Here is a 23388-nt window from a genome sequence, read left to right as displayed (position 1 = left end):
CTGGAGTGTTTTGAGTAATAACATGACATTAAATTAGTCCCTCATATACTTTAGATTATAATCTTCCTTTAAAAAACATATACTTAACACATTTAATTTTCTAGCAATGGAGATAGATTTGACTGAATCAGTCATCCCTTTTTCTCCTATTTTTCTAGGTTTTGAAACTACTGAGAAACTTACAATATAGTTGACTGGATTTAGGGAGCAACTATTTTTCCCTCTTGAGAAATGTCCTGCTCTTTTTGTAAATTGTTACAGTTTCATAACCTTCACTCTTACCTACTCTCCTGTAAATGCTCAAGTTAACTAAGCCAGTAGCATTGAGAAAAAAAAGTAATACCTATTTGGCCAGAAGTAGACTACTATATGATTTAAGGATTTGCAGTAAAAAAGGCATTGGTGCATAGTTGAAAAAGCAGGAGCTTTGAAGTTAAACAAACCAGTTATAGTCTTAGTTCCAACACTAGTTATAATAGCTGGCACATGAGTTTCTTTCTCCTTTATCACTCCCTTGCTCCCTCCCCACATTTTTTTTTTTTTTTTTTTGGCCTCCAGTGCTCAGTGAAGAAACTTAACATTAAGTAAATGAGTCTAGATAGAATTCAACTAAAACTGGCCAGGCATGGTGGCTCATACCTGTAATCCCAGCACTTTGAGAGGCTGAGATGGGCAGATCACCTGAGGTTAGGAGTTTGAGACCAGCCTGGCCAACATTTCAAAATCTTGTCTCTACTAAAAATACAAAATTAGCCAGGCGTGGTGGTGCGCACCTGTAATCCCAGCTACTCGGGGGCTGAGGTAAGAGAATCACCTGATCATGGGAGGTGGAGGCTGCAGTGAGCCAAGATCACGCCACTACACTGCAGCCTGGGCGACAGAGCGAGGCTCCGTCTCAAAAAAAAAACCAAACAAACAAAAAAGGAATTTAACTAAAATCAACACAACTAACAAATCTAACTGCTCTTAGTCACCTACACAATAAAAGTGAATGAGTTAACCCACTTTCTGACACCTGGTGGGGAGGTTAATCTGGACACCATAAATATGTAGAGGCTGTGACTTTTCAGATATAGTTTCCAAAGTTCTGACTAACATTGAAATACCAAACAGTTGTCCAAAAATCACAATGCATTGACCTTTTAAATTGTATAGCAGAAACATCATTATGTTGTGGAAAGCACAAAGGCTTTGAGTCCTGGCCTGACCCCCAGTTACTTAACCTCTCTGCATCTGCTTTCTAATCTATAAAACCATGATACTGATGTCTATCTCACAAAGACTTGTTAAGAGATTAGATTACATATGATGTAAAGTGTCTCTGTACTTTAAGCTAAATAATATTAGCCCTCCTTCCTTCATTATCTAACATCACTTTTCAAAGGCCTTCCTTCAAAAATAGTTTCATGTTCCTCTTTTCCTCAGAAATGTGAAATAATAGATATGATGATGGAGTCAATCAACTAGTTATATTGTCTTTTACAGCAAGGAGTTAAGAACTTTGGTCACGATAATGATACTTATAACTACTTTAAATTTGAAAACAGAACCAAAACGTCCATTTCACTTTGATTTCACATATGCTTTTTTCCCTAACACAAATGCACCAGGCAGTAAAGTTAAGGGATCGTTTACCTGCTTCCATGGATCAAAGCTACACTACCTAAGAAGAAAAATGATGAGACAACTTGCACTATAGTGATTTCATCAGTAGTCTGCCCTGATTGGAGGGTATTACTTGTCTTTTTTCCTCTATCATCTTTACTTCCCACTCAAGTGATCGGGGAGTAGCCAAGGTAATAATTTCCTCTTGTGAACTATTATTATGAAGCTAAAGAACGTGTATAATGTTCTTCTCAACTTCTTTCATCCATCTTAACTCTGGTTATTTATTTAAGGCTGATTTGGTCTCCATGGAAGAAACAACAATACCATGCTCCTTTCAGGTATTTAATTTTTACATATGAAAATTAACTTCTTTCATTTCCATTTATTCTCTCACATTTATTATCACCTACCGTATGCTAAGGACACAATTAGGCTCTAAGTATAAAGGTTTCTAGATCATTTATAAAATTTGTGAGATTGGTTTCCAAGGAAAGGTGAAACTAAACACATAAATTACCCAAAACATATCTATCAAGCAAATGAGCTAAAAGCAAAAATACAAACCATGATTTATAAAACTCAAGCCCTAAATTACATGTAGTCTCACACTTTTTTCCAGATAGCAAGTAAATACACATTATCTGTATTATAAGTTTTTTCTCTTGAGCTTAGCTTGATAATCAACCATGTTTTTTGGCAGAAGCAAGAGAGCTATCCACCTCTTCCCCTCTTTTTCTCCCCACTACCCCCAACACATATTCCAAATATGCTGTTAACTATCTCTTAATATGGTAACTCCCTTCATTCACTCACCAAAGTCACAAACTTGATAAGATTTGGCATAAAGACCCATCCTAGTTACTACTACTAGTGATTACTAAGGAAATAAAGAGGAAGTGCTAAGAGTAGACAAGAGTAGGAATTAATCTTACAGGTATTGGGACCAGACGTAAGGAGTATTACAGTATTTTCAGTCTTCAGGCTAGAAGTTTTTCTTCTTGGGAATCACAAAAATGTTAAGACCACTACACAGACTTCATTTGCAGCTGTGGCAAATGAATGAATTTGATTTGTTTGAAATCAACGTATTTGCCTCTAAATGCTATTCTTCAAAAATTCAAAACACTAACGATCACATTTAAGCACAGAATTAACATAAACCAGACTGCAGTTACCACTTTGCTGCAACACAAGAAAACAATTATCTCCAAAATTAATTTTCTTAATTTCTTTCAACTACACCAATTTTGTGTTACGTTTCTTTTCCTGTCATGAATTCTGAAAACTCTCATCCCCACATCTAAACATTTCAGTCTAATCAACAGAAACTAAAAAGAAAGAAAAAAGAACAGAAAATTAGTCCACGACACTTGAACATAAAAAGAATATGTTGAAAATCACACTCAAGTGTCTTTTTTAAAGTTCCAAGCAATGGTTCAGTTTCCCTTTTTCTCTCTGCTCTGCACACCCTCACCTCCCCCCGCCCCCACCATTCCACTTCGCCCAGACAGAGGGTAACAGTCTGAGCTGCCCTGGTTGAGTTGATCCTAAAGTTAACATTCAGCAGCCCATTTCCAGACAGCAGCGCTAAATCTATTTGGATAAAACGCGTGTGACCCAGACAGTTGGCATCTGGCCCAAACGCGTTGCACCGGCAGCTCAAATAAAAACAAGAGTAAGAAACTCACTCTCTTGTTCCCTCTCAGTGCGCTTTCTCAATCTCTCGCTCACTTTTCCTCTAGTACAGGGAAAGAAAGCATCAAAGACAGGAATTGTAGCACATATTATCAGAAAGAGGCTTCCCAATACCCCATTCCTGCACTCTCACTCTCCCTCCTCAATCCCTGAACTTTGGTCCCATACACCATATATACAGACATACCCCGATAAACAAGGCTCCGGAGGGTTATGAGTCTAGCACGTCCCAAGCGGCCAAAAGTAAATCAAAAACACACGTTTCCATCTCTTTGATTAGCCTATTAAGAGCTTAACATGTCCTAGAGCATCGGGGCTACAGCTAGCACATTAATGCTACCCTCTGAGCCCAGGCATAAAATATGCACTTGTCTGAAGACTTAACGACACTGACATGAAACTACAAAATGCATAAGACTTTTCTTTAAGAAAACTGGAAATCAATTTAAAACACACACATCATTATTACCTTCCGGATTACTATTTGGTGATCAGTTAAAAGATTACAATAATCATAATCAAGTCCACTTCACAAAACATGTATTGTATATTCATAAAATAAACGTATTTTTTTGCATCATAAAATAACTGCAAGTCCCAGAATTCTACAACCCCCAACAAGTCTGGAGTTAAAAAGATATCTATTTGTAAAATGAGTTCAGTCAAGCTCACTCATTGCCATTAAAAAAAAAAAAAAACACACACACAGAAAAAAAGTTTTCTAAGCGTTATTCGGAAGACAAGCAAAGCACAAGTTGTTGGTTTAAAAAAAAAAGCTTCATTGAATATTGTTAAGTCTTCCTTACCGTTTTCATCTTCAAATTCTGATAAAAAGTAAGTTTCAGACAATAGAGATTGCACTGGACGACTCACGTACTCCCTCTCCTCTCTAACTTTTTTTAATTTTTTTTTATTTTTTTATTTTTTGCCCCCCTTTGCAAAGCCACACCAGCCAGTTATTCTGCAGCCAGAATAAAACCCTATGGTCTGGCTAACCCGGGCTTTAGAGAACTGACTTTCCGATTTGGCAGAATAAGAGATGCCTTCAATACATCTAGGCTATCACTCTGAGATGCTGCCTTTGCAAACCCCCTTTCTCTCCCTCCCCGCCCCCCAAAAAAGGAAAGGAAAAGAAAGAAAAGACGGGAAAAAAGACTTATTGGGGGTGGAAGTGGTGCCCTCTCTTCCTGGAAAGCTTAGTGCCTTTGCTATGCAAATAACATGTGCAGAGCATCAAAAGGTATCAGGAGAAAAGAAGACAAGAGGAGCAGGAAGGGCAGCAAAGTTTTGTTGAAGTAGCCCTAGATCTCACTACCGGCCCCCAGCCAACTTGAATTGCAGCAGGAGAAAATTTTGGCAGCTTTTCCTCGGAGGCAGAGCACACTGACGTCAGTCTGCAGATGTGCCTGGGCTGCGTCGGGTGCGCATGTGTCCTGGGTCGTCACGTGGAGGGGGAGGGGAGGTAGAGGTACAATCGGGGTAACCAACTACCAGCCATTCAGAAGGGCTTAGACAATGTCAACTTTTCCACACTGTGAATGAGAGAAATTCTGGCCTCTCTAACCTCTCTGTCCTATCTCATTCCGCCTCTTTTCCTCCTCCTCCTCTAAACTCTCTTAGAAATTCTAGCCTGGTTTGCTATTAGTTGTTTCTTGGAAAAATGAAGCGGGAGGGAGAAGGATGAATGGCTTTAGATGGACTAATGTCACTGTTAAGATCTCTGGTGTCATTCTCCGTGTAATTTTATTTTTAAAATCCACGTAATCAAAATGTTAAAACTTGCACGTAAACAGTGCCTCTGAGGAAACTTAAAGCTTAGATTCGTGCAGCAGGCACAAGACTCAGTAGCTACAAGTGTACAAAATGCCTGTGTTTTATACATACTTCAGCAAGTAAGGTAAACACCAAAAGGGAAAGTAAACTAAAGTAAACTAATACCAGCACATTTTCCATCTGATTATCGACTTCAGGTTATGTGGAGCTTTAAAAGAAGAAGAAGAAGAAAAAAAAAAAAAGTAGGGGAGGAGGGAGCGGGGGAAGGAAGAGAGAAGCTTGCATTATTTCCAGATGAGGGTGAGACTGGATGGTGTTTTAAAGTGCAACCGGGAAAAGCCACAAGTGGAGTGTATTTTTTTAAGTCAGTCCATTGAATGAAACTTCAATGACTGCCCAAATGAAAATAAATCCGAAGTAGGACCCCACCACCAAAAAAAAAAAAAAAAAAAAAAAGGAGGGAAAAAAACACGAACCCTGCTGCGATCTCAAGATAAACAAACAAAACCTCAAAACTGGTTCTTCAACCTTCCCAATCCCACCCTCCCTCCCCCCTACACACCAGCTGCCAGTCCAGACTTTAAGGATAAAATACCGCTACAATGTAGCACTTTCACTTTCATTTGCTGAGAATGAAAGCCGCTGGGGAGAAAATGCCCAGTGTTTTCCATGTCCTAAGCAAGCAAACAAAGTCTGGCACATACATCGGAAACAGGAAAAAATGTGAAAATAGCTCAGGACAAATGTTGCCTTTCAACGGTGTAATCTGCTGCATCATTTATCTGTCTCTACCATTGAGTGTAGAATAGGGAGCTGTTTAAGAGTTTCCGAGGTTGGGGGCAGGGGAAAATTGACGCCTTGAAATTCCAGCCCTTAGTTAATGCCAAGTCGATTTCCGATGGTGAGAACCAGAAAGGAGAACTGGACCGGAGGGAAGGGGGTAGGAAGGATGATCTTTCTGAATACCGGCTCTTAAATTTCAAGCTTCTGCTAACATTATTGCCCATTTGATTTTTTTTTTCTTCCTACGCCGGAGGTAGTAGGTGTAATTCTTCTGGTGAATCTATGAATAGTTGGCTAAAAGGAGGCATGAATCAGACTGAGAACGTCCAAGAATACAGTTATTTCAATTCTTCTTCAAGGGTTGAAAGTGGAAAGCATCTGTCCACAGAGTCAATAGTCCTCATCCTGACCTTAATCAGTAGTATCTGGCTAAATGCCATTTAAAATATAGAAATCTGTTCAATAGTGGGCTTTGAGTTTTAAATAAAGATGATTCATATGTATGTATGTATGTGTGTGTATTTGTATGTGTATATATATGTGTGTACATACATGTGAAATACATGAGGTAGCAAAATATAGCAATAATTGTAAACACCAAAAATAAGAAAAGTAGGCATCAAATGACTATTTAAATAGTGTTGAACCTTAACCTTCCTTAATTTTTCAAGTACTGGCAGTAAATAGGGACAGCCAGCACACACACAAAAAATAAAGGTATGAGCAGTAAACATCTATATAAGCTCTGAAAAGATTTTACCCTCAACTAAGATAAACTGCCCTACAAAGTAGCAGCTTGTAGAGGAGCTTACTTAGTGGGAGTGGACTTTGGCTAATTACTTATTCAAAGAGTGCCATCCTGTGTCTAAACAGAGTAATGAAATTTTTCCAACAGATTCTGTCTCCAAGTGATTGGGTCAAGAATACTGTGAATAATTGGTGAAAATTGATTAGGGTGGGAAATGGCGAACTGTCAATTTAACTTTATATATGTGTATATATATGTGTTTGTGTAAATATTTTAACTGCATTGCAGAAAATTTCAAACATATACAAAAGTAAAAAAAAAAACAGTATAATGACCACTCATGTAGCCATCATCCAGTTTCAAGTGTCCAAGTGTGACCAACTTTGTTTCATCTATCATTTCATCAGATATCATTTCATTTCATTATTTCCCTGTATTTCTAAAATAAAAGTACTAAAAAAATAAATACACACCACTATTATTCTTAAAACATTAATAACTCATGTCATCAAATATTGTACTCAGATTTCCCAATTGCAAAAAGGGCTTTAAAAAATGCCTCTTTTTATTAGAATCAAGATCCATACATTGCAATGGCTCCATCTTTTCTTAATAAACTTTTAATTGAAAATATTCATGCAGAAAAATGTATAAATAATTACATAGTTTGATGACAAGTGTCTAGTCTAATGAATTTTCACAAGTCAACTGGCCCATGTAACCGCCATTCTCTTGTCTCTTTTTAAAATTTTTATTATCTATTTACTTATTTAAATTGACTAATAAAAAATACATATATTTTAGCTGGAACTACAGGCATGAACCACCATCCCCAGCTGTTTTTATTTTTGTAGAGATAGGGTCTCCCTGTTGCCCAGGCTGGTCATGAACTCAGCCTCAAGTGATCCTCCTGTGTCCGGAATTGGTGGGTTCTTGGTCTCACTGACTTCCAGAATGAAGCTGCAGACTCTCAGGTGAGTGTTACAGCTCATAAATGCAGTGTGGACCCAAACAGTGAGCAGCAGCAAGATTTATTGCAAAGAGCGAAAGAACAAAGCTTCCACAGTGTGGAAGGGGACCCGAGCAGGTTGCCACTGCTGGCCCAGACAGCCTGCTTTTATTCTCTTATCTGGCCCCACCCACATCCTGCTGATTGGTAGAGCCCAGTGGTCTGTTTTGACAGGGTGCTGATTGGTGCCTTTACAATCCCTGAGCTAGACACAAAGGTTCTCCACCTCCCCACCAGATTAGCTAGATACAGAGTGTGGACATAAAAGTTCTCCAAGGCCCCACCAGAGTAGCTAGATACAGAGTGTCTATTGGTGCATTCACAAACCCTGAGCTAGACACAGGGTGCTGATTGGTGTGTTTACAAACCTTGAGCTAGATACAGAGTGCCGATTGGTGTATTTACAATCCCTTAGCTAGACAAAAAGGTTCTCCAAGTCCCCACCAGACCCAGGAGCCCAGCTGGCTTCACCCAGTGGATCCCACACCGGGGCTGCACGTGGAGCTGCCTGACAGTCTCGCCCCTTGTGCCCGCACTCCTCGGCCCTTGGGTGGTTGACTGGGTGCCGTGGAGCAGCGGGTGGTGCTCGTCGGGGAGGCTCGGGCGGCACAGGAGCCCACGGAGGCCGGGGGGGTAGGCTCAGGCATGGCGGGCTGCAGGCCCCGAGCCCTGCCCCGCGGGAAGGCAGCTAAGACCCCGCGAGAAATTGAGCACAGCAGCTGCTGGCCCAGGTGCTAAGCCCCTCACTGCCCGGGGCCAGTGGGGCCGGCGGGCTGCTCCGAGTGCAGGGTCTGCCGAGCCCACGCCCACCCGGAACTCGCACTGGCCCGCAAGCACCGGGCGCAGCCCCGGTTCCCGCCGGCACCTCTCCCTCCACACCTCCCCGCAAGCTGAGGGAGCCAGCTCTGGCCTTGGCCAGCCCAGAAAGGGGCTCCCACTGTGCAGCGGCGGGCTGAAGGGCTCCTCAAGTGCCGCCAAAGTGGGAGCCCAGGCAGAGGAAGCACCCAGATCCAGCAAGGGCTGTGAGGACTGCCAGCAGCTGTCACCTCTCACTCCCACCTCGACCTCCCAAAGTGGTGGATTTTAAGCATCAGCCACTGTACCCAGCCACTAAATCTATTAAATCTTGTTTCCCCTTCATTTCTTCTTTTTCTTGCAATATAAATCCTATATAAACAACTTGCCTTTTTTTTTTTTTTTTTTTTTGAGGTGGAGTCTCACTGTGTAGCCCAGGCTGAAGTGCAGTGGTGCGATCTCGGCTCACTGCAAGCTCCGCCTCCTGGGTTCATGCCATTCTCCTGCCTCAGCCTCCCCAGTAGCTGGGACTACATGCGCCCGCCACCACGCAAGGCTAATTTTTTGTATTTTTAGTAGAGACAGGGTTTTACAGTGTTAGCCAGGATGGTCTCAATCTCCTGACCTCATGATCCGCCCATCTCGGCCTCCCAAAGTGCTGGGATTACAGGCATATCTTGCCATTTTTAATACCGTATTTAGCACTTCTGTTACCATGGAAATGTATGTACTATAGCCATTCATTTTTTTCTTCATAAACTAAACACTGAATTTTAGTTGCAGTAAAAATTCTTGAAAATTATTATAGAGATCAATTTTTTCTCTTTCAAAACTTTTCACTCCAGCTTTTCTTTTCCTTCTTCGTTTAAGAAATGAAGATTATGGGCAGAATAGAGTTGACAGGAAACTCCTTCGTCACATCTAAAAAAAAAAAAAAAAATCTAGCAGTCTTTAGAAAACTAATATACTTAAGTGAACCCCATTCAGGAAACCAAAGGTGAAATAAGTGGAAATTGGGGAGGGGAAGAAATTTGTTTATATGTATATATTTCAAAAACCAAAAAATAGAAGCTATATTATTCAGGGTTATCTAGAGGGACAGAACTAACAGGATAGCTGTATATATGAAGGAGAGTTTATTAAGGAGTATTGACTCACACGATCATAAGGTGAAATTCCACAATAGGCCATCTGCAAGCTGAGAAGCAAGGAAGCCAGTCGAAGTCCCAAAACCTCAAAAGTAGAGAAGCCAACAGTGCAGCCTTCAGCCTTTGACCAAAGGTCCAAGGGCCTCTGGCAAACTACTGGTGTAGGTCCAAGAGTCCAAAAGCTGAAGAACTTGGAGTCTGATGTTTGAGGGCAGGAAGCATCCAGCACAGGAGAAAGATGAGGCTGGAAGACTCAGCCAGTCCAGTACTTCCATGTTCTTCTGCCTGCTTTTATTCTAGCCATGCTGGCAGCTGATTAGATTGTGCCCACCCAGCTTGAGGGTGGGTCCTCCTCTCCCAGTCCGCTGACTCAAATGTTAATCTCCTTTGGCAACACCCTCACAACACAGCCAGGAACAATACTTTGCATCCTTCAATCCAATCAAGTTGACACTCAATATTAACCATCAGAAGTCTACCTTTTGTCAACTTGAACACATATACATCTCCTGAAATCATACATAATCTTCAAATAAAGACAATAATAAGGTCATAATTATGCCTAACATAATACAGCTATCCCTATCCCTTGTAAAGCTGGAAGCACATTAATCCTTAAACTAAATGCTATTACATAAAGTTACCACTTAAATGCTGATATGAAGTCAATAAATTTCATGTCACATGATAAAGGAAAAAGGAAAATGAAGATATTTTCTTAGACAAACTGTATACATGCATAAACATGTTCTTAACAAAATAAGGAGGAAATACTCATGAGAATTACAGTTCTCATTTCTGCAACTAGTAATGGTGGTCATAGCCGGTACTGATGACAACCTTGTTCTACTACCCATTCTGTATTCCCTGTGTCTCTTCAGCAAGCACCTCATCAGGTTGTGGTTTTGTACCTGGTAGAGTGACCCAAACCTTCATTGCGGAGGGGTATGGGTCATTTTTAGTCCTGCTTGGATTGGGTTTTTGTAGTTTCCCATTGACCTTAATCACTGGGCATGGTAATACTAAGAGAGGCCCTAAAGGATCTCCTGTATTCCATGCATACTCTTCCTTACCTCCATCAGGTAAGGAAGAGTAGACTGATTTCAAGATGAGTAGTAGACTGATTTCATCTTGATAGTCCAAGCCAATCACCCCAGGCAACACTGTAACTCCCTTCTTAGCCTGTTGACTTAAAGGTAGGAGGAGCTCAAAGTGTCCAGGTGGTAATATTAACTTCCAGTTTAATGGAATCATTGTTGTGTGTCCTGGTGGCAGCACTCTCCACTCTGGACCTAAGACTTTTAGGCCAGCAGAACGTAATGTTGCAGGAACAGGAAACAAAAATTTTTCTAATGGGCCACTAGGGGTGATGGTGAGTGGTGCCACTTCCACTTCCATCCCTTGATTCCTGGACCCGTGAATCCTGGCTATGGGAGAAACTGTACCATATATTGGACACTGATTCAGAGCATACACAGCCTTCTGGAGAACTCTGCGCCAGCCCTGCAAAGTATTGTCACCTAGTTGATGTTGTAATTGTGACTTCAAAAGGCCATTCCACCGTTCTATCAATCCAGCTGCTTCAAAATGATAAGGAGAAGACCAGTGAATTCCAAGAGCATGAACATACTGCTGCACTTCTTTAGCTGTAAAGTATGTGCCTTGGTCAGAGGCAATGCTATGCAGAATACCATGATGGTGGATAAGGCATTCCATGCAAGATAGGCAAACCCATATCTGCAGTAAGTGTCTATTCTGGTGAGGACAAACCGCTGCCCTTTCCATGATGGAAGAGGTCCAATATAATCAACCTGCCACCAAGTAGCTGGCTGATCACCCCAAGGAATGGTGCCATATCAAGGGCTCAGTGTTGGTCTCTGCTGCTGGCAAATCAGGCACTCAGCAGTGGTCATACATAGCCAGGTCAGCCTTGATGAGTGGAAGTCCATGTTACTGAGCCCATGTGTAACCTCCATCCCTGCCACCATGGCCACTTTGTTCATGGGCCCATTGGGTGATGACAGGGGTGGCTGGGGAAAGACGCTGAGTGGTGTCCACAGAATAAGTCATCCGATCCACTTGATTATTAAAATCCTCCTCTGCTGAGGTCACCTTTGGTGAGCACTCATAAGAGATACAAATATAGTTTTTGACCACTCAAAAAGAGAGGTCCATCCACATACCTCTTCCCCAAATTTCTTCATCACCAATTTTCCAATCATGCTTCTTCCAAGTTCCTGACCATCCGGCCAAATCATCTGCTACAGCCCACGAATCAGTATATAATCGCACATCTGGCCATTTCTCATTTCATGCAAAGTCCACAACCAGGTGCACTGCTCGAAGTTCTGCCCACTGGGAAGATTTCCCTTCGCCACTGTCCATCAGGGATGTTCTAGAAAGCAGCTGTAGTGCTGCAGCTGTCCACTTTTGGGTGGTGCTTGCGTATCATGCAGAACCATCTGTAAACCAGGCCCTTGTCTTCTCTTCCTTTTTCAACTGTTCACAGGGAGCTCCCCATGAGGCCACTGGTGCAGGCTGGGGGAAAGAGAGCTAGATGGCAGGAGCAGGGACCATGGGCATTTGAGCCACTTCCTCACATAACTTACTTGTGCCCTCAGGACTTGCTCAAGCCTGATCACATATATACCACTTCCATTTGATGATGGAATGCCACTGTGCATGCCCCACTTTATGGCTAGATGGGTCAGAAAGCACGAGTTTATGACAGGCAGTTTAGGTTACATGGTGACTTGATGGCCCATAGTCAAACATTCAGTTTCTACCAAAGCCCAGTAACCAGCCAAGAACTGTCTCTCAAAAGGAGAGTAGTTATCTGCAGAAGACGATAGGTCCTTGCTCCAAAATCCTAGAGGCCTCTGCTGTGATTCACCTATGGGGGCCTGCTAAAGGCTCCAAATAGCATCCCTATCTGCCACTGACATCTCAAGCACCATTGAATCTGCTAGGTCATATGGCCCAAGTGGCACAGCAGCTTTCACAACAGCCTAGACCTGTTGCAGAGCCTTCTCCTGTTCTGGACCCTACTCAAAACTGGCAGCCTTTTAGGTCACTCGATAAATCGGCTGGAGTAACACACCAAAATGAGGAATGTATTGCCTCCAAAACCCAAATAGACCCACTAGGCGTTGTCCCTCTTTCTTGGTTGTAGGAGGGGGCAAATGCACCAACTTATCCTTCACCTTAGAAGGAATATCTTGAGAGGCCCCACACCACTGGACCACTAGAAATTTTACTGAGGTAGAAGGTCCCTGAATTTTAGTTAATTTCCCATCCCCTGGCATGCAAATGTCTCATCAATAAGTCCAGTGTGTTCGCTACTTCTTGCTCACTAGATCCGGTCACATACTGTCATCAATGTAATGAACTGGTGTGATATCCTGTGGAAGGGAAAAGTGATCAAGATCTCTGCAAACAAGATTATGACACAAAGCCAGAGAGCTGATATACCTCTGAGGTATGACAGTGAAGGTATATTGCTGGTCTTGCCAGCTGAAGGCAAATTGCTTCTGGTGGGTCTTACAAACAGGAATGGGGAAAAAGGCACTTGCCAAATCAATGGCTGCATACCAGGTACCAGGAGATGTATTAATTTTTTCAAACAATGAAACCACATCTGACACAGCAGCTTCAACTGGAGTCACCACTTAGTTAAGCTTACAATAATCCACTGTCATTCTCCAAGATCCATCTCTCTTCTGCACGGGCCAAATAGGAGAGTTCATCTTTCAAGTCCTTGATGGTGGCACTAATCTCTGCACTCCCTTCAGGGATGCGATATTGGTTTTTGTTGTTGTTTTTTGTTTGTTTTTACAATATTGTTTTTGATTTACTATTTTTCTAGGTAGAGGCAGCTCTAATGGCTTCCATTTGGCCTTTCCCACCATAATAGCCTTTATCCTACCAGTCAGGGAGCCAATGTGGTGATTCTGCCAGCTTCTAAGTATGTCTATGCCAATTATGCATTCTGACACTGGGGAAATGACCACAGGATGAGTCCAGGGACCCACTGGACTCACTATAGTGGGACCTGACCTAAAACTCCATTAAGTACCTGACCTCCATAAGCCCCTACTTTAACTGGAGGACCACAGTGATGTTTTGGGTCCCCTGGAATCAATGTCAGCTCAGAGCCAGTATCCAGTAAGTCCCTGAAAAGTCTGATCATTCCCCTTTCCCCAGTGCAGTTACTCTGGTAAAAGGCCAGAGGCCTCCTTGGGGAAGGATGGGAGAAAGATTAACAGCATAAATTGTCAGTAGTGTAGTGGGGTCCTTCCTCAGGGGACCCAGGCTCCCCATCGTTCATTCCCTCCAGCTTTTCTTTCCTTTCTTCATTTAATTAAGAAATGAAGATTATGGGCAGAATAGAGTTGACAGCAAACTCCTTAGTCACACCCCCCAAAAAAAGTTAGAGGAGTCTTTAGAAAACTAATAAATTTAAGTGAACCCTGTTCAGGGAACCAAAGATGGAATAAATGGAAATTGGGGAGAGAAAGAAATTTGTTTATATGTAGGTATATATTTCAGAAACTGAAAACTAGAAGCAAAGACAGAAGAATTTGATAGCCAAAGAACAGGGATTGAGGAATTTATAGAGGTAAGAACAAACCCTTAAAAATTTTAATACATTAAACTATAAATTAAACTTAAATGTTTAAGTTGAAAACCAAGCCATTTCTTAAAATTAGACTGCTTGTGTTTTCAGAAAAATGACATGAAGAATTCTGATTATACACTTGCTTGGAATTAATTGCTACATTGAAGCAGGTGACTCTCTCTAAAGATGATGAATTATTAATTCAACTCCTGAGATATTAAAACTAGATGTAACACATTAAAACCAAATTTCCATGGTGACTCATACCTGAAATCTCTTGCTTTGGGAAGCTGAAGTGGGAATTGCCGGCTTGAGGCCAGGAATTTGAAACGAGAGTGGGCAATAGCAAGACACTGATTCTACAAAAAAAAAAATTTTTTAAATAAGCTGGGTATAAAAAAATAATTAGCTGGGTATATTGGTGCACACCTGTAGTCCTAGCTACTTGAGAGGCTGAGGTAGGAGGATTGCTTGAGCCCTGGAGTTTGAGGTTACAATGAGTTATGATGCTGCCAATATACTCCAGCCTGGGTGACAGAGCAAGAACTTGTTTCAAAAAAAATAAAATGTTAAAACCAAATTCCATATACTTTTTTTTTTTTTTTTTTTTTGTGACGGAGTCTCACTGTGTCGCCCAGGGTGTGATGTCAGCTCACTGCGACCTCTGCCTCCCAGGTTCAAGCAATTCTCATGCCTCAGCCTCCCGAGTAACTGGGATTACAGGCTCATGCCACCATGCCTGGCTAATTTTTCTATTTTCAGTAGAGACGGGGTTTCACCGTGTTGGCCAGGTTGGTCTCAAACTCCTGACCTCAGGTGATCCACCTGCCTCTGCTTCCTAAAGTGCTAGGATTACAGGCGTGAGCCACCACGCCTGGCCAAATTGCATATACTTTCAATATGATACAGTTTACTCCTTCAATACGATGGGATTTGAATCTCATATAGTAAAAATAAATATTTTCTAATTATTGTAGGATTTCTTAAATAAGTGCAAAGACTCAAAGCATAAAGGAAAGGACTGATGAGTTTTACTTTTAAATGAAAATTAAAAAATCATTAAAAAGTGAAAAATATAAACCAGAGATTGGGAGGATTTGCAATATATATAATTGAAACAGAATAAATATCTCTCATTAAATAACTCACAGATCTATGAGAGACAGACCAAAAAAATTGGAAAATGCCATAAATAGGCAAGTCACAGGAGAAAACAAGCTAAGACCAATAAATAAATAATGAAGTGTTCAATCTCACTAGCAATCCTAACTATGTGGTATGCAGTGGAGTACTCCACAATGAAGTTACTCTTCAGCCATAAAAAAGAATGAGATCCTATCATTGGCAACAACATAAATGGAACAGGAGGTCATTATGTCAAGTGAAATAAGCCAGGCACAGAAAGACAAACTTCAAACATTCTCACTTAATTGTGGAAGGTAAAAATTAAAACAATTGAACTCATGGAGACAGAGAATAGAAAGACGGTTACCAGAGGCTGGGAAGGATAGTGGGGGGCAGGGGGTTGAGGAGAAGTGGGGATGGTTAATGGGTACAAAATAATAAAGAAATGTATGGCTGGGCATAGTGCCTGTAATCCCAGCACTTTGGGAGGCCAAGGTGGAAGATTGCTTAAGCCCAGGAGTTCAAGACCAGCCTGGGCAACATATGGGTACCCTGTCTCTACAAAACATAATTTAAAATAAAATTTTTAAAAAAGAATACATAAGACCTAGTATTTTCTAGTTCAAGACCTAGTATTTGCTAGGGTGATTGCAGTCAAATATAATTTAATGGTAGATTTTTAAATAACCAAAAAAGTATAATTAGATTGTAACACAAGAGAGAAATGCTGGAAGTGATGGATATCACATTTACCCTGATGTGATTATTACACATTGTATGCCTGTATCAAAATATCTCATGTGCCCTATAAATATATACACCTACTATGTGCCCATAAAATAAAAAATAAAAAATAAATTAAAAAATAAAAACAGAATGAAAGATATAGAAAACAAACGTGTATTTTTTCAGTTTTGAGAAGGCAAGCTAATTAGAAAAAAAAACTTAATTCCTCACCTTATGTCATTTGCCAAAAATCCTTCTAAATATACATAAAATGAGCAAACAGATGAAAATTAATTATTGATATGAGGGTTAGAACCTGGGATCCAATCTCAAAATTAGTCATATTCCTGAAAATGGATTCAAAACAACTGTACAAAAACAGACAAATACATACCAGAAAAAACTTTCCTGAATTTAAGAATGACTTAAATTAGAAGATTAAAAGTCTCATTCTTTTCCTGGTAAAATCAATGTAAAGAAACCAAAACCTAGACATATCCTGGTAAAATGTTTAAATGTTTAAAAGAAAAAAAAAAAGCTAAAAGAAAAAAAAGCTAAAAAATTAAGTTTGTTGAAAAAAAGAGAGAGACATGAGACCATCATTCAAGAGTAAAAAGTAGATTTTTCATAAAACAAAAAGTCATATGCTTTTTACCACAGAACAGAAAGACATTCTATGATGTGTAAAGGCTTAACATCCTTCCTTCCTTCATTCATTGATTTATTATTTTATTCAGGAAATATTTATTGAGTACTGACTATAAGATATGTATTTGAAAATAATTATTGAAGGCATATATCAGTAGTCTAAGTGATATAAAAAATAACTCAAAAATGGGAGAAACTGACATATAAAAGGACCAGCAATAAGAAAAAAAATCAATTTAACAGAATTAAGATTAAATCACAGTTACAAAAATAATTACAAAAGGCTGGGTGCAGTGGCTCACGCCTGTAATCCCAGCACTTTGGAAGGCTGAGGTGGGTGAATCACTTGAGGCCAGGAATTCGAGACCAGCCTGGCCAACATGGTGAAACTCCATCTCTACTAAAATTGTAAAATTAGCTTGGCATGGTGGCAGACGTCTGTAATCCTAGCTACCTCAGGAGGCTGAGGCAGGAGAATCACTTGAACTTGGGAGGTGGAGGTTACAATGAGCCAAGATCATGCCACTGGCACTCCAGCCTGGGAGACAGAGTGAGACTCTGTCTCAAAAAAAAAAAAAACACACACACACACAAAAACAATAATTACAAAAGTATATGCAAAATAAAATTGGAAGGTTAAAAATTAAAGCTTGGACAATGATTTCTTAGGGAAATACTGCCACCCAAACCAGGGGTGACGATATTAATTTCAAATAAAGTAGAGTCAAAACAAAAACTACTACAAAGGACCAGGAGAATCATAGTCCTTTACAATGATCAACAATCCCGAACTGTTATGCACTAAATAACACAGCATCAAAATACTTAAAATAGAAACTCTTACAAACTCCAAGGAGAAATTGATAGACATGCAACCATAGTAAGCTTCTTGATAAATCAGGTACACTTTTAAAATAATGTGATAAATTTCAGGATTAAATAACTGCATTACAAATGAAGCCATTAAAAAATCTAGGGTAGCCTGGTTCAGTAGTGTGTCACTGTAGTCCTAACTTCTTGGGAGGCCAAGGCAGGAGGATCGCTTGTGGCCAGGAGTTTGAGGCTGTAGTGTGCTATGATCATGCCTGTGAATAGCCACTGCACTCCCAGCCTAAGCAACATAATGAGGCCCTGTCTGTAAAAACATGGGGGTGGGGGGACAGAAGAAAATATAGGTGAAGAATTAACTATCTGGGAATAGGTAGACCTAAAACAATGGAATAGACAACAAAGGGAAAGAATGACAGATCCACCTATATTGTTTGAATATAAGTAAATAAAAAGAATAAACAAAATTAAAAGGTTAATGGCATACTGGAAAAAACTACAACAAATAGGATAGACAAAAACTAAATATATAAAGTTTCCTTATAAAAAAATATCAAAAGCTCTAGCTCCATGCTAGTGCTGCCCAGTTGAACTTTCCACTATGATGGAAATGTTCTGAATCTGCACTGTCCAATATGGTAGCCACTACTCACAAGAGCACTTGAAATGTAGCTAGTCCCAATGTTGAAATGATAATATTTGGGGTGTATGTGGTTAAATAAATTTTATTATTAAGATTTTTTATTACTAAAATAATTTTATCATTAAAATTTATTTCACCTGTTTCTTTTTACTTGTTTAATGAGGCCACAAGAAAATTTATTATAAAATTACATACATAGTTTGCATTAGGTGTCTATTCAGCACTATTCAGCACTGTTCTAGAATAACGATCAAGGAAACAGAAAATTCACAAAAGAAGAAATACAAACAGCCAGTAATCTATGAAAAAAAGTTCCATCTCACTTATACTCCAATAAATATAAATTAAAACAAGATTTTTTTAATCAAATAGACAAAATTTTAAAAAATACTCATTGTTGGCAAGGGTTCCATTAAATGGGCACTCTCATACACTGCTGGTGGGGGTATAAATTGCTTCAACCTTTCTGGAAAGGCATTTGGCAATATTAATCAAGAGCCTTAGTGGCCAGGCAAGGCGGCTCATGCCTGTAATTCCAGCACTCTGGGAGGCCAAGGTGAGTGGATTGCTTGAGCCCAGGAGTTTTAGACCAGTCTGGGCAACATGGCAAAACCCCGTCTCTACAAAAAACACAAAAAATTAACCAGGCATGGTGGGGCACACCTGTAGTCCCAGCTACTTAGGAGGTTAAGGTGGGAGGATCACTTGAGCCAGGGAGGTTGAGGTTGCAGTGAGCCATGATTGTACCACTGCATTCCAGCCTGGGCTATAGAGACCTTGTCCCAAACAAAACAAAACAAAACAAAACACTTATACTCTTTGACCTAGTGTCTCTATTTCTAGGAATTTACATAAAGACATTGATCACGGTGCTATTTCTAAGAGTGAAAGACTGGGAACAACTTCAATAGCCAATAATAGAGAAATTGTTAAAATAAATGATGGTACTCCTACTTTGTTAATAATCCAGTAGCCTTAAAAATGTTTTTTCTAATATTACCTAGTTATGAGAAAAATACAACAAAGAGTAAAAGAAGCAGAGCTCATTATATAGTATAATCATAAAGAACATTATAAGCATATACATAAAATGCATACATAAACACTTTACTTCATAAAATTAGGATCATAATTTCATATTTTCTAGCACATGTCATACAGTTAGGATCAAGGTTAAGTAATAAAAAAAAGGTTACAAGTGGTTATCTCTGGGTGGTGGGGTTTTTAATTTTCATCTTTATACTTTCCTGTTTGTTTTTTTTCCAAAGTATTTATGAGTATATTTTTACTATAAAAATAAAAAGGCCGGGTGCGATGGCTCACGTCTGTAATCCCAGCACTTTGGGAGGCCAAGGTAGGTAGATCACAAGGTCAGGAGTTCAAGACCAGCCTGGCCAAGATGGTGAAACCCCATCTCTACTAAAAAAAATACAAAAAAATTAGCCAGGCGTGGTGGCGGGTGCCTGTAATCCCAGGTACTCGGGAGGCTGAGGCACAGAATTGATTGAACCCATGAGGCGGAGCGTTGCAGTGAGCTAAGATCGCACCACTGCACTCCAGCCTGGGCGACAAGAGTGAGACTCCGTCTCCAAAAAATAAAAATAAAATAAAAATAGTGGCCAAGTGCAGTGGCTGACGCCTGTAATTCCAGCACTTTGGGAGGCTGAGGCGGGCGGACTACCTGAGGTCAGGAGTTCAAGACCAGCCTGGCAAACATGGTGAAACCCCATTTCTACTAAAAATACAAAAATTAGCTGGGCATGATGGCACATGCTTGTAATCCCAGCTACTCGGGAGGCTAAGGCAGGAGAATCGCTTGAACCCGGGAGATGGAGGTTGCAGTGAGCCAAGATTGCCCCCACTGCACTCCAGCCTAAGCAACAAAGTGGGACTCCCTCTCAAAAAAAAAAGAAAAAAATTACTTCCTCACGGGCTGTTAGAAGCAGTCACCCTTAGTGATAAGAAACTACATTATGGACAATCACAACATGGCAATTGACCTCATCAAAGTAAGCAAAGGAGAAAGAGCAACAGAATGACAGCAAGATAGGAGTCACAGTCTTTTGTAACCTAGTCTCAGAAGTGATGTCCCTTTGTTCTATTGATTCATTACAAACAAGTCATAAGTTCCTCGGTCCACACCTAATGGGAAGGGGATAACACAAAGCCAGGGATACCAGGAGGTGAAAATTATTGAACAGGGTTTTAGAAGTCTGTCTACTGTAAATATAAATGAACGAAATGTTCCAATAAAAAGGCAGGCCAGTGGCTCACGCCTGTAATTCCAGCACTTTTTGAGGGTGAGGTGGGAGGCTCACTTGAGCCCAGGAGTTCAAGGCTGCAATGAGCTATGATTGTGCCATTGCACTGCAGCCTGGGCAACTGAGCAAGACCCTATTTCAAACAAACAAACAAATAAATAAATAAATAAAATATACACATATATATTCAAAAGTCTATTTAAGTTAGAATAAAAACAATATAGTGTGGAGTTTGTAACACCTGTCAAAATAAAAGACCTGACAATAACAAAAATGCCAAGAAGGAAGAAATTGAATTTCAGCATTATAAATTTCTTATACTGTATGTATAAATGGTATGAATTGTTTTTCTAGTATTTTCTGTTGGATTTTGCATCTATGTTCATAAGACTAGGCTACAATTTCCTTACATTATCATTTGCTATCCTAGCCTAGAAATAATTTACTTTTAAAATATCTTTAATAATTTCTGAAAGTTTTATATATTATATATCTCTCTAATGTTATGTAAATATATATCAATATACACATATAGATATATTCCCAACCTTCAAGGAATACATCTAGGGATTGAGGGCATATCTCTTTATATGTTTTTTGTACGTCATTGCTTTATTTATTACATTTACATAACACTTACGTAACTAACCATAGTCTACTGGTATTGACATTTTATCAGTTTGAATGAAGTAAAACCCTACCTTCCTTTAAACCTCTTTACCTTTCCCCAGTTATAATCGTCTTAAATATTTCCTCTACATCACTGAGAATCAAATCATATATTTTGTTTCAATCATGGACACATAACTTAGAAAATTCAAGAAGGAAACTATTGTATTTGGTCATATATCTTCCTTCTCTTTTTTCTTTCTTTCTTTTCTTTTTTTCTTTCTTTTTCTTTCTTCTTTTTTTTTTTTTTTAGAGACAGGGTCTGATTCTGTCTCTTTTTTGAGACAGGGTCTCACTCCACCCAGGGTGGAGTGCAGTGGCATTGATCATGGCTCACAATAACCTCAAATTCCTGGGTCAGGCAATCTTGCTGCCTTAGGCTCCTTAGTAACTAGGACTACAGGCACACAACACCACGCCTGGCTAATTTATTTTTTGTAGAGACAGGGTCTCGCCATGTTGCCCAGACTGGTCTCAAACGCCAGGCTTCAACCTCCCTAAGTGTTGGGATTACTGGTGTGAGTCAACATACCCGGTCTTGTATTTGGTCACATTTTTGCTCTTTCCTGTTGTCCTTCTTTCCTAATGTTCCAAGATTCCTTCTTTTATGATTTCCTTTATGTTTCAGGACTTTCTTTTTTTAAATAGAGAATGAGGCCTCACTTTATTGCCCAGGCTTATCTTGAACTCCAGGCTTCAAGCTGTCCACCTGGCCTCAGCTTGGCAGGCCTCAGTCTCCCAAAGTGTTGGGATTACAGGCGTGAGCCACTGCACCCAGCCAGGAACTTTCTTTAGCCTTCTTTTAGGGTAGGTCTGCTAGCAACAAAGTCTCTTAGTTTTCCTTCATCTAGTATGTATTTATTTCCCCCTCACTCCTAAGGGGTAATTTTACCAGATATATGATATCTGACAGGGCTGACAGTTCGTTGAGCAATTGAAAAACATTAAGCCACTTCCTTCTGGCCTCCTCGGTACTTGATGAAAATCTACTGTCCTCCCAATTGTTTTTCCCCATAGGTAAGGTATCCTTTCTCTCTCAATGCTTTTAAGACTTTTTCTTTGCCTTCTGTTTTCAGTTTACTTACAATGTGTCTTGGTGTAGATTTCTTTAGGTTTATCCTTTCCTGAGCTGGGGTTCTCTCAGCTTCTTGAATCTGTAGGTTTATGCTTTTTACCAAATTTGGGAAATGTTCAGCCACTATTTTAAAACCCACCCACTTTCTCCTCTCTTTCTGGGACTTTGATGACAAAAACATTAGATCTTTTATTATAGTGTCACAGGTCTTTGAGGCTCTGTTCATTTGATTTCATCATAATTTGTCTCTGTTAATCAGATTAAGGAATATCTATTGTTCTTTGTTTTTTAGGTTTTTTGTTTGTTTGTTTGTTTGAGACGGAATCCCACTCTGTCTCCAGGCTAGAGAGCAGTGGCGCGATCTTGGCTCGCTGCAACTTCTGCCTCCTGGGTTCAAGCAATTCTCCTGCCTCAGCCTCCCGAGTAGCTGGGACTACAGGTACACACCACCATGCCCAGCTAATTTTTGTATTTTCAGTAGAGACGGGGTTACACCATGTTGGCCAGGATGTTCTCGATCTCTTGACCTCATGATCCGCCCACCTCAGCCTCCCAAAGTGCTGGGATTACAGGCGTGAACCATGGTGCCTGGCCATATCTATTGTTCTAGCTGCAAGCTTGCTGATTCTTTCCTCTGTCCTCTTCATGTTGCTATTGAGCCCATCACTGAATCTTGAATCTGGTTATTGTGCTTCTCATTTTAAACTTTTCAATATGATTCTTCTTTATATCTTCTATTTCTTTGCTGAGACTATTTTCATTTGTTTCAGGCATGTTTGCAATTGCTAAGTTTTTTTTGTTTTTTTTGTTTTTTTTGAGACGGAGTCTCGCTCTGTCATCCAAGCTGGAGTGCAATGATGCAATCTCGCTCACAGCCACATCCACCTCCCGTGTTCCAGTGATTCTCCTACCTCTGCCTCCCTAGTAGCTGGGATTACAGGCACCCACCACCACGCCCAGCTAGTTTTTGTATTTTTAATAGAGATGGGGTTTCACCATGTTAGCCAGGCTGGTCTCGAACTCCTGACCTCATATGATCCACCTGCCTCGGCCTCCCAAGATGCTGGGATTATAGGCAGGAGCCACTGCCTGGCCCTCTGTTTTATCTTGATGTTGCTATATGTTGTCTTTTTTCATTAAAGTTCAGATTTTCCTAGTTCTTCGGGCATGTATTGTACCCTGGACATTTTGGTTATTATAACACTCTAGATCTTACTCAAATCTTCTGTTTTAGCA

General features: G+C 40.2%; 2 protein-coding genes across 10 annotated transcripts in view; both read right to left on the bottom strand.

The window, feature by feature from the left end:
- Nucleotides 1-23388, bottom strand: part of ADAMTS6 (ADAM metallopeptidase with thrombospondin type 1 motif 6) — a 362071-nt gene that overhangs the window by 323878 nt on the left and 14805 nt on the right. Inside the window, exon 1 of one of the 9 annotated variants that reach the window (XR_010131756.1) lies at nucleotides 4110-4730. The exons of 1 other annotated variant lie outside the window; for it this stretch is intronic. Coding sequence is in view for 1 of the 8 variants with exons in the window: in XM_055367654.2 (XP_055223629.2) it covers nucleotides 4110-4118 (9 nt within the window). In the remaining 7 variants the exon portion in view is untranslated. Of the gene's footprint in view, nucleotides 1-2540; nucleotides 3133-3296; nucleotides 3471-3490; nucleotides 3752-4109; nucleotides 4744-23388 lie in introns of those variants that run through there. 7 more of the 9 variants (XM_055367654.2, XM_063700715.1, XM_004058773.5 and 4 more) reach the window with 7 other exon arrangements.
- On the bottom strand, nucleotides 9658-13922 carry LOC134757596 (uncharacterized). Its single transcript, XM_063700728.1, is given in 9 exon segments — nucleotides 9658-11274; nucleotides 11277-11475; nucleotides 11477-12279; nucleotides 12282-12841; nucleotides 12843-12924; nucleotides 12927-13303; nucleotides 13305-13363; nucleotides 13402-13601; nucleotides 13604-13922. Coding segments are annotated over 9 exon segments (3291 nt in total). The 5' UTR covers nucleotides 13749-13922; the 3' UTR covers nucleotides 9658-10408.

This window comes from Gorilla gorilla, chromosome 19 (assembly GCF_029281585.2).
Source record: "Gorilla gorilla gorilla isolate KB3781 chromosome 19, NHGRI_mGorGor1-v2.1_pri, whole genome shotgun sequence".
In the NCBI taxonomy this organism is placed as follows: Eukaryota; Metazoa; Chordata; class Mammalia; order Primates; family Hominidae; genus Gorilla; species Gorilla gorilla.
This window is presented reverse-complemented; position numbering and strand designations above follow the sequence as displayed.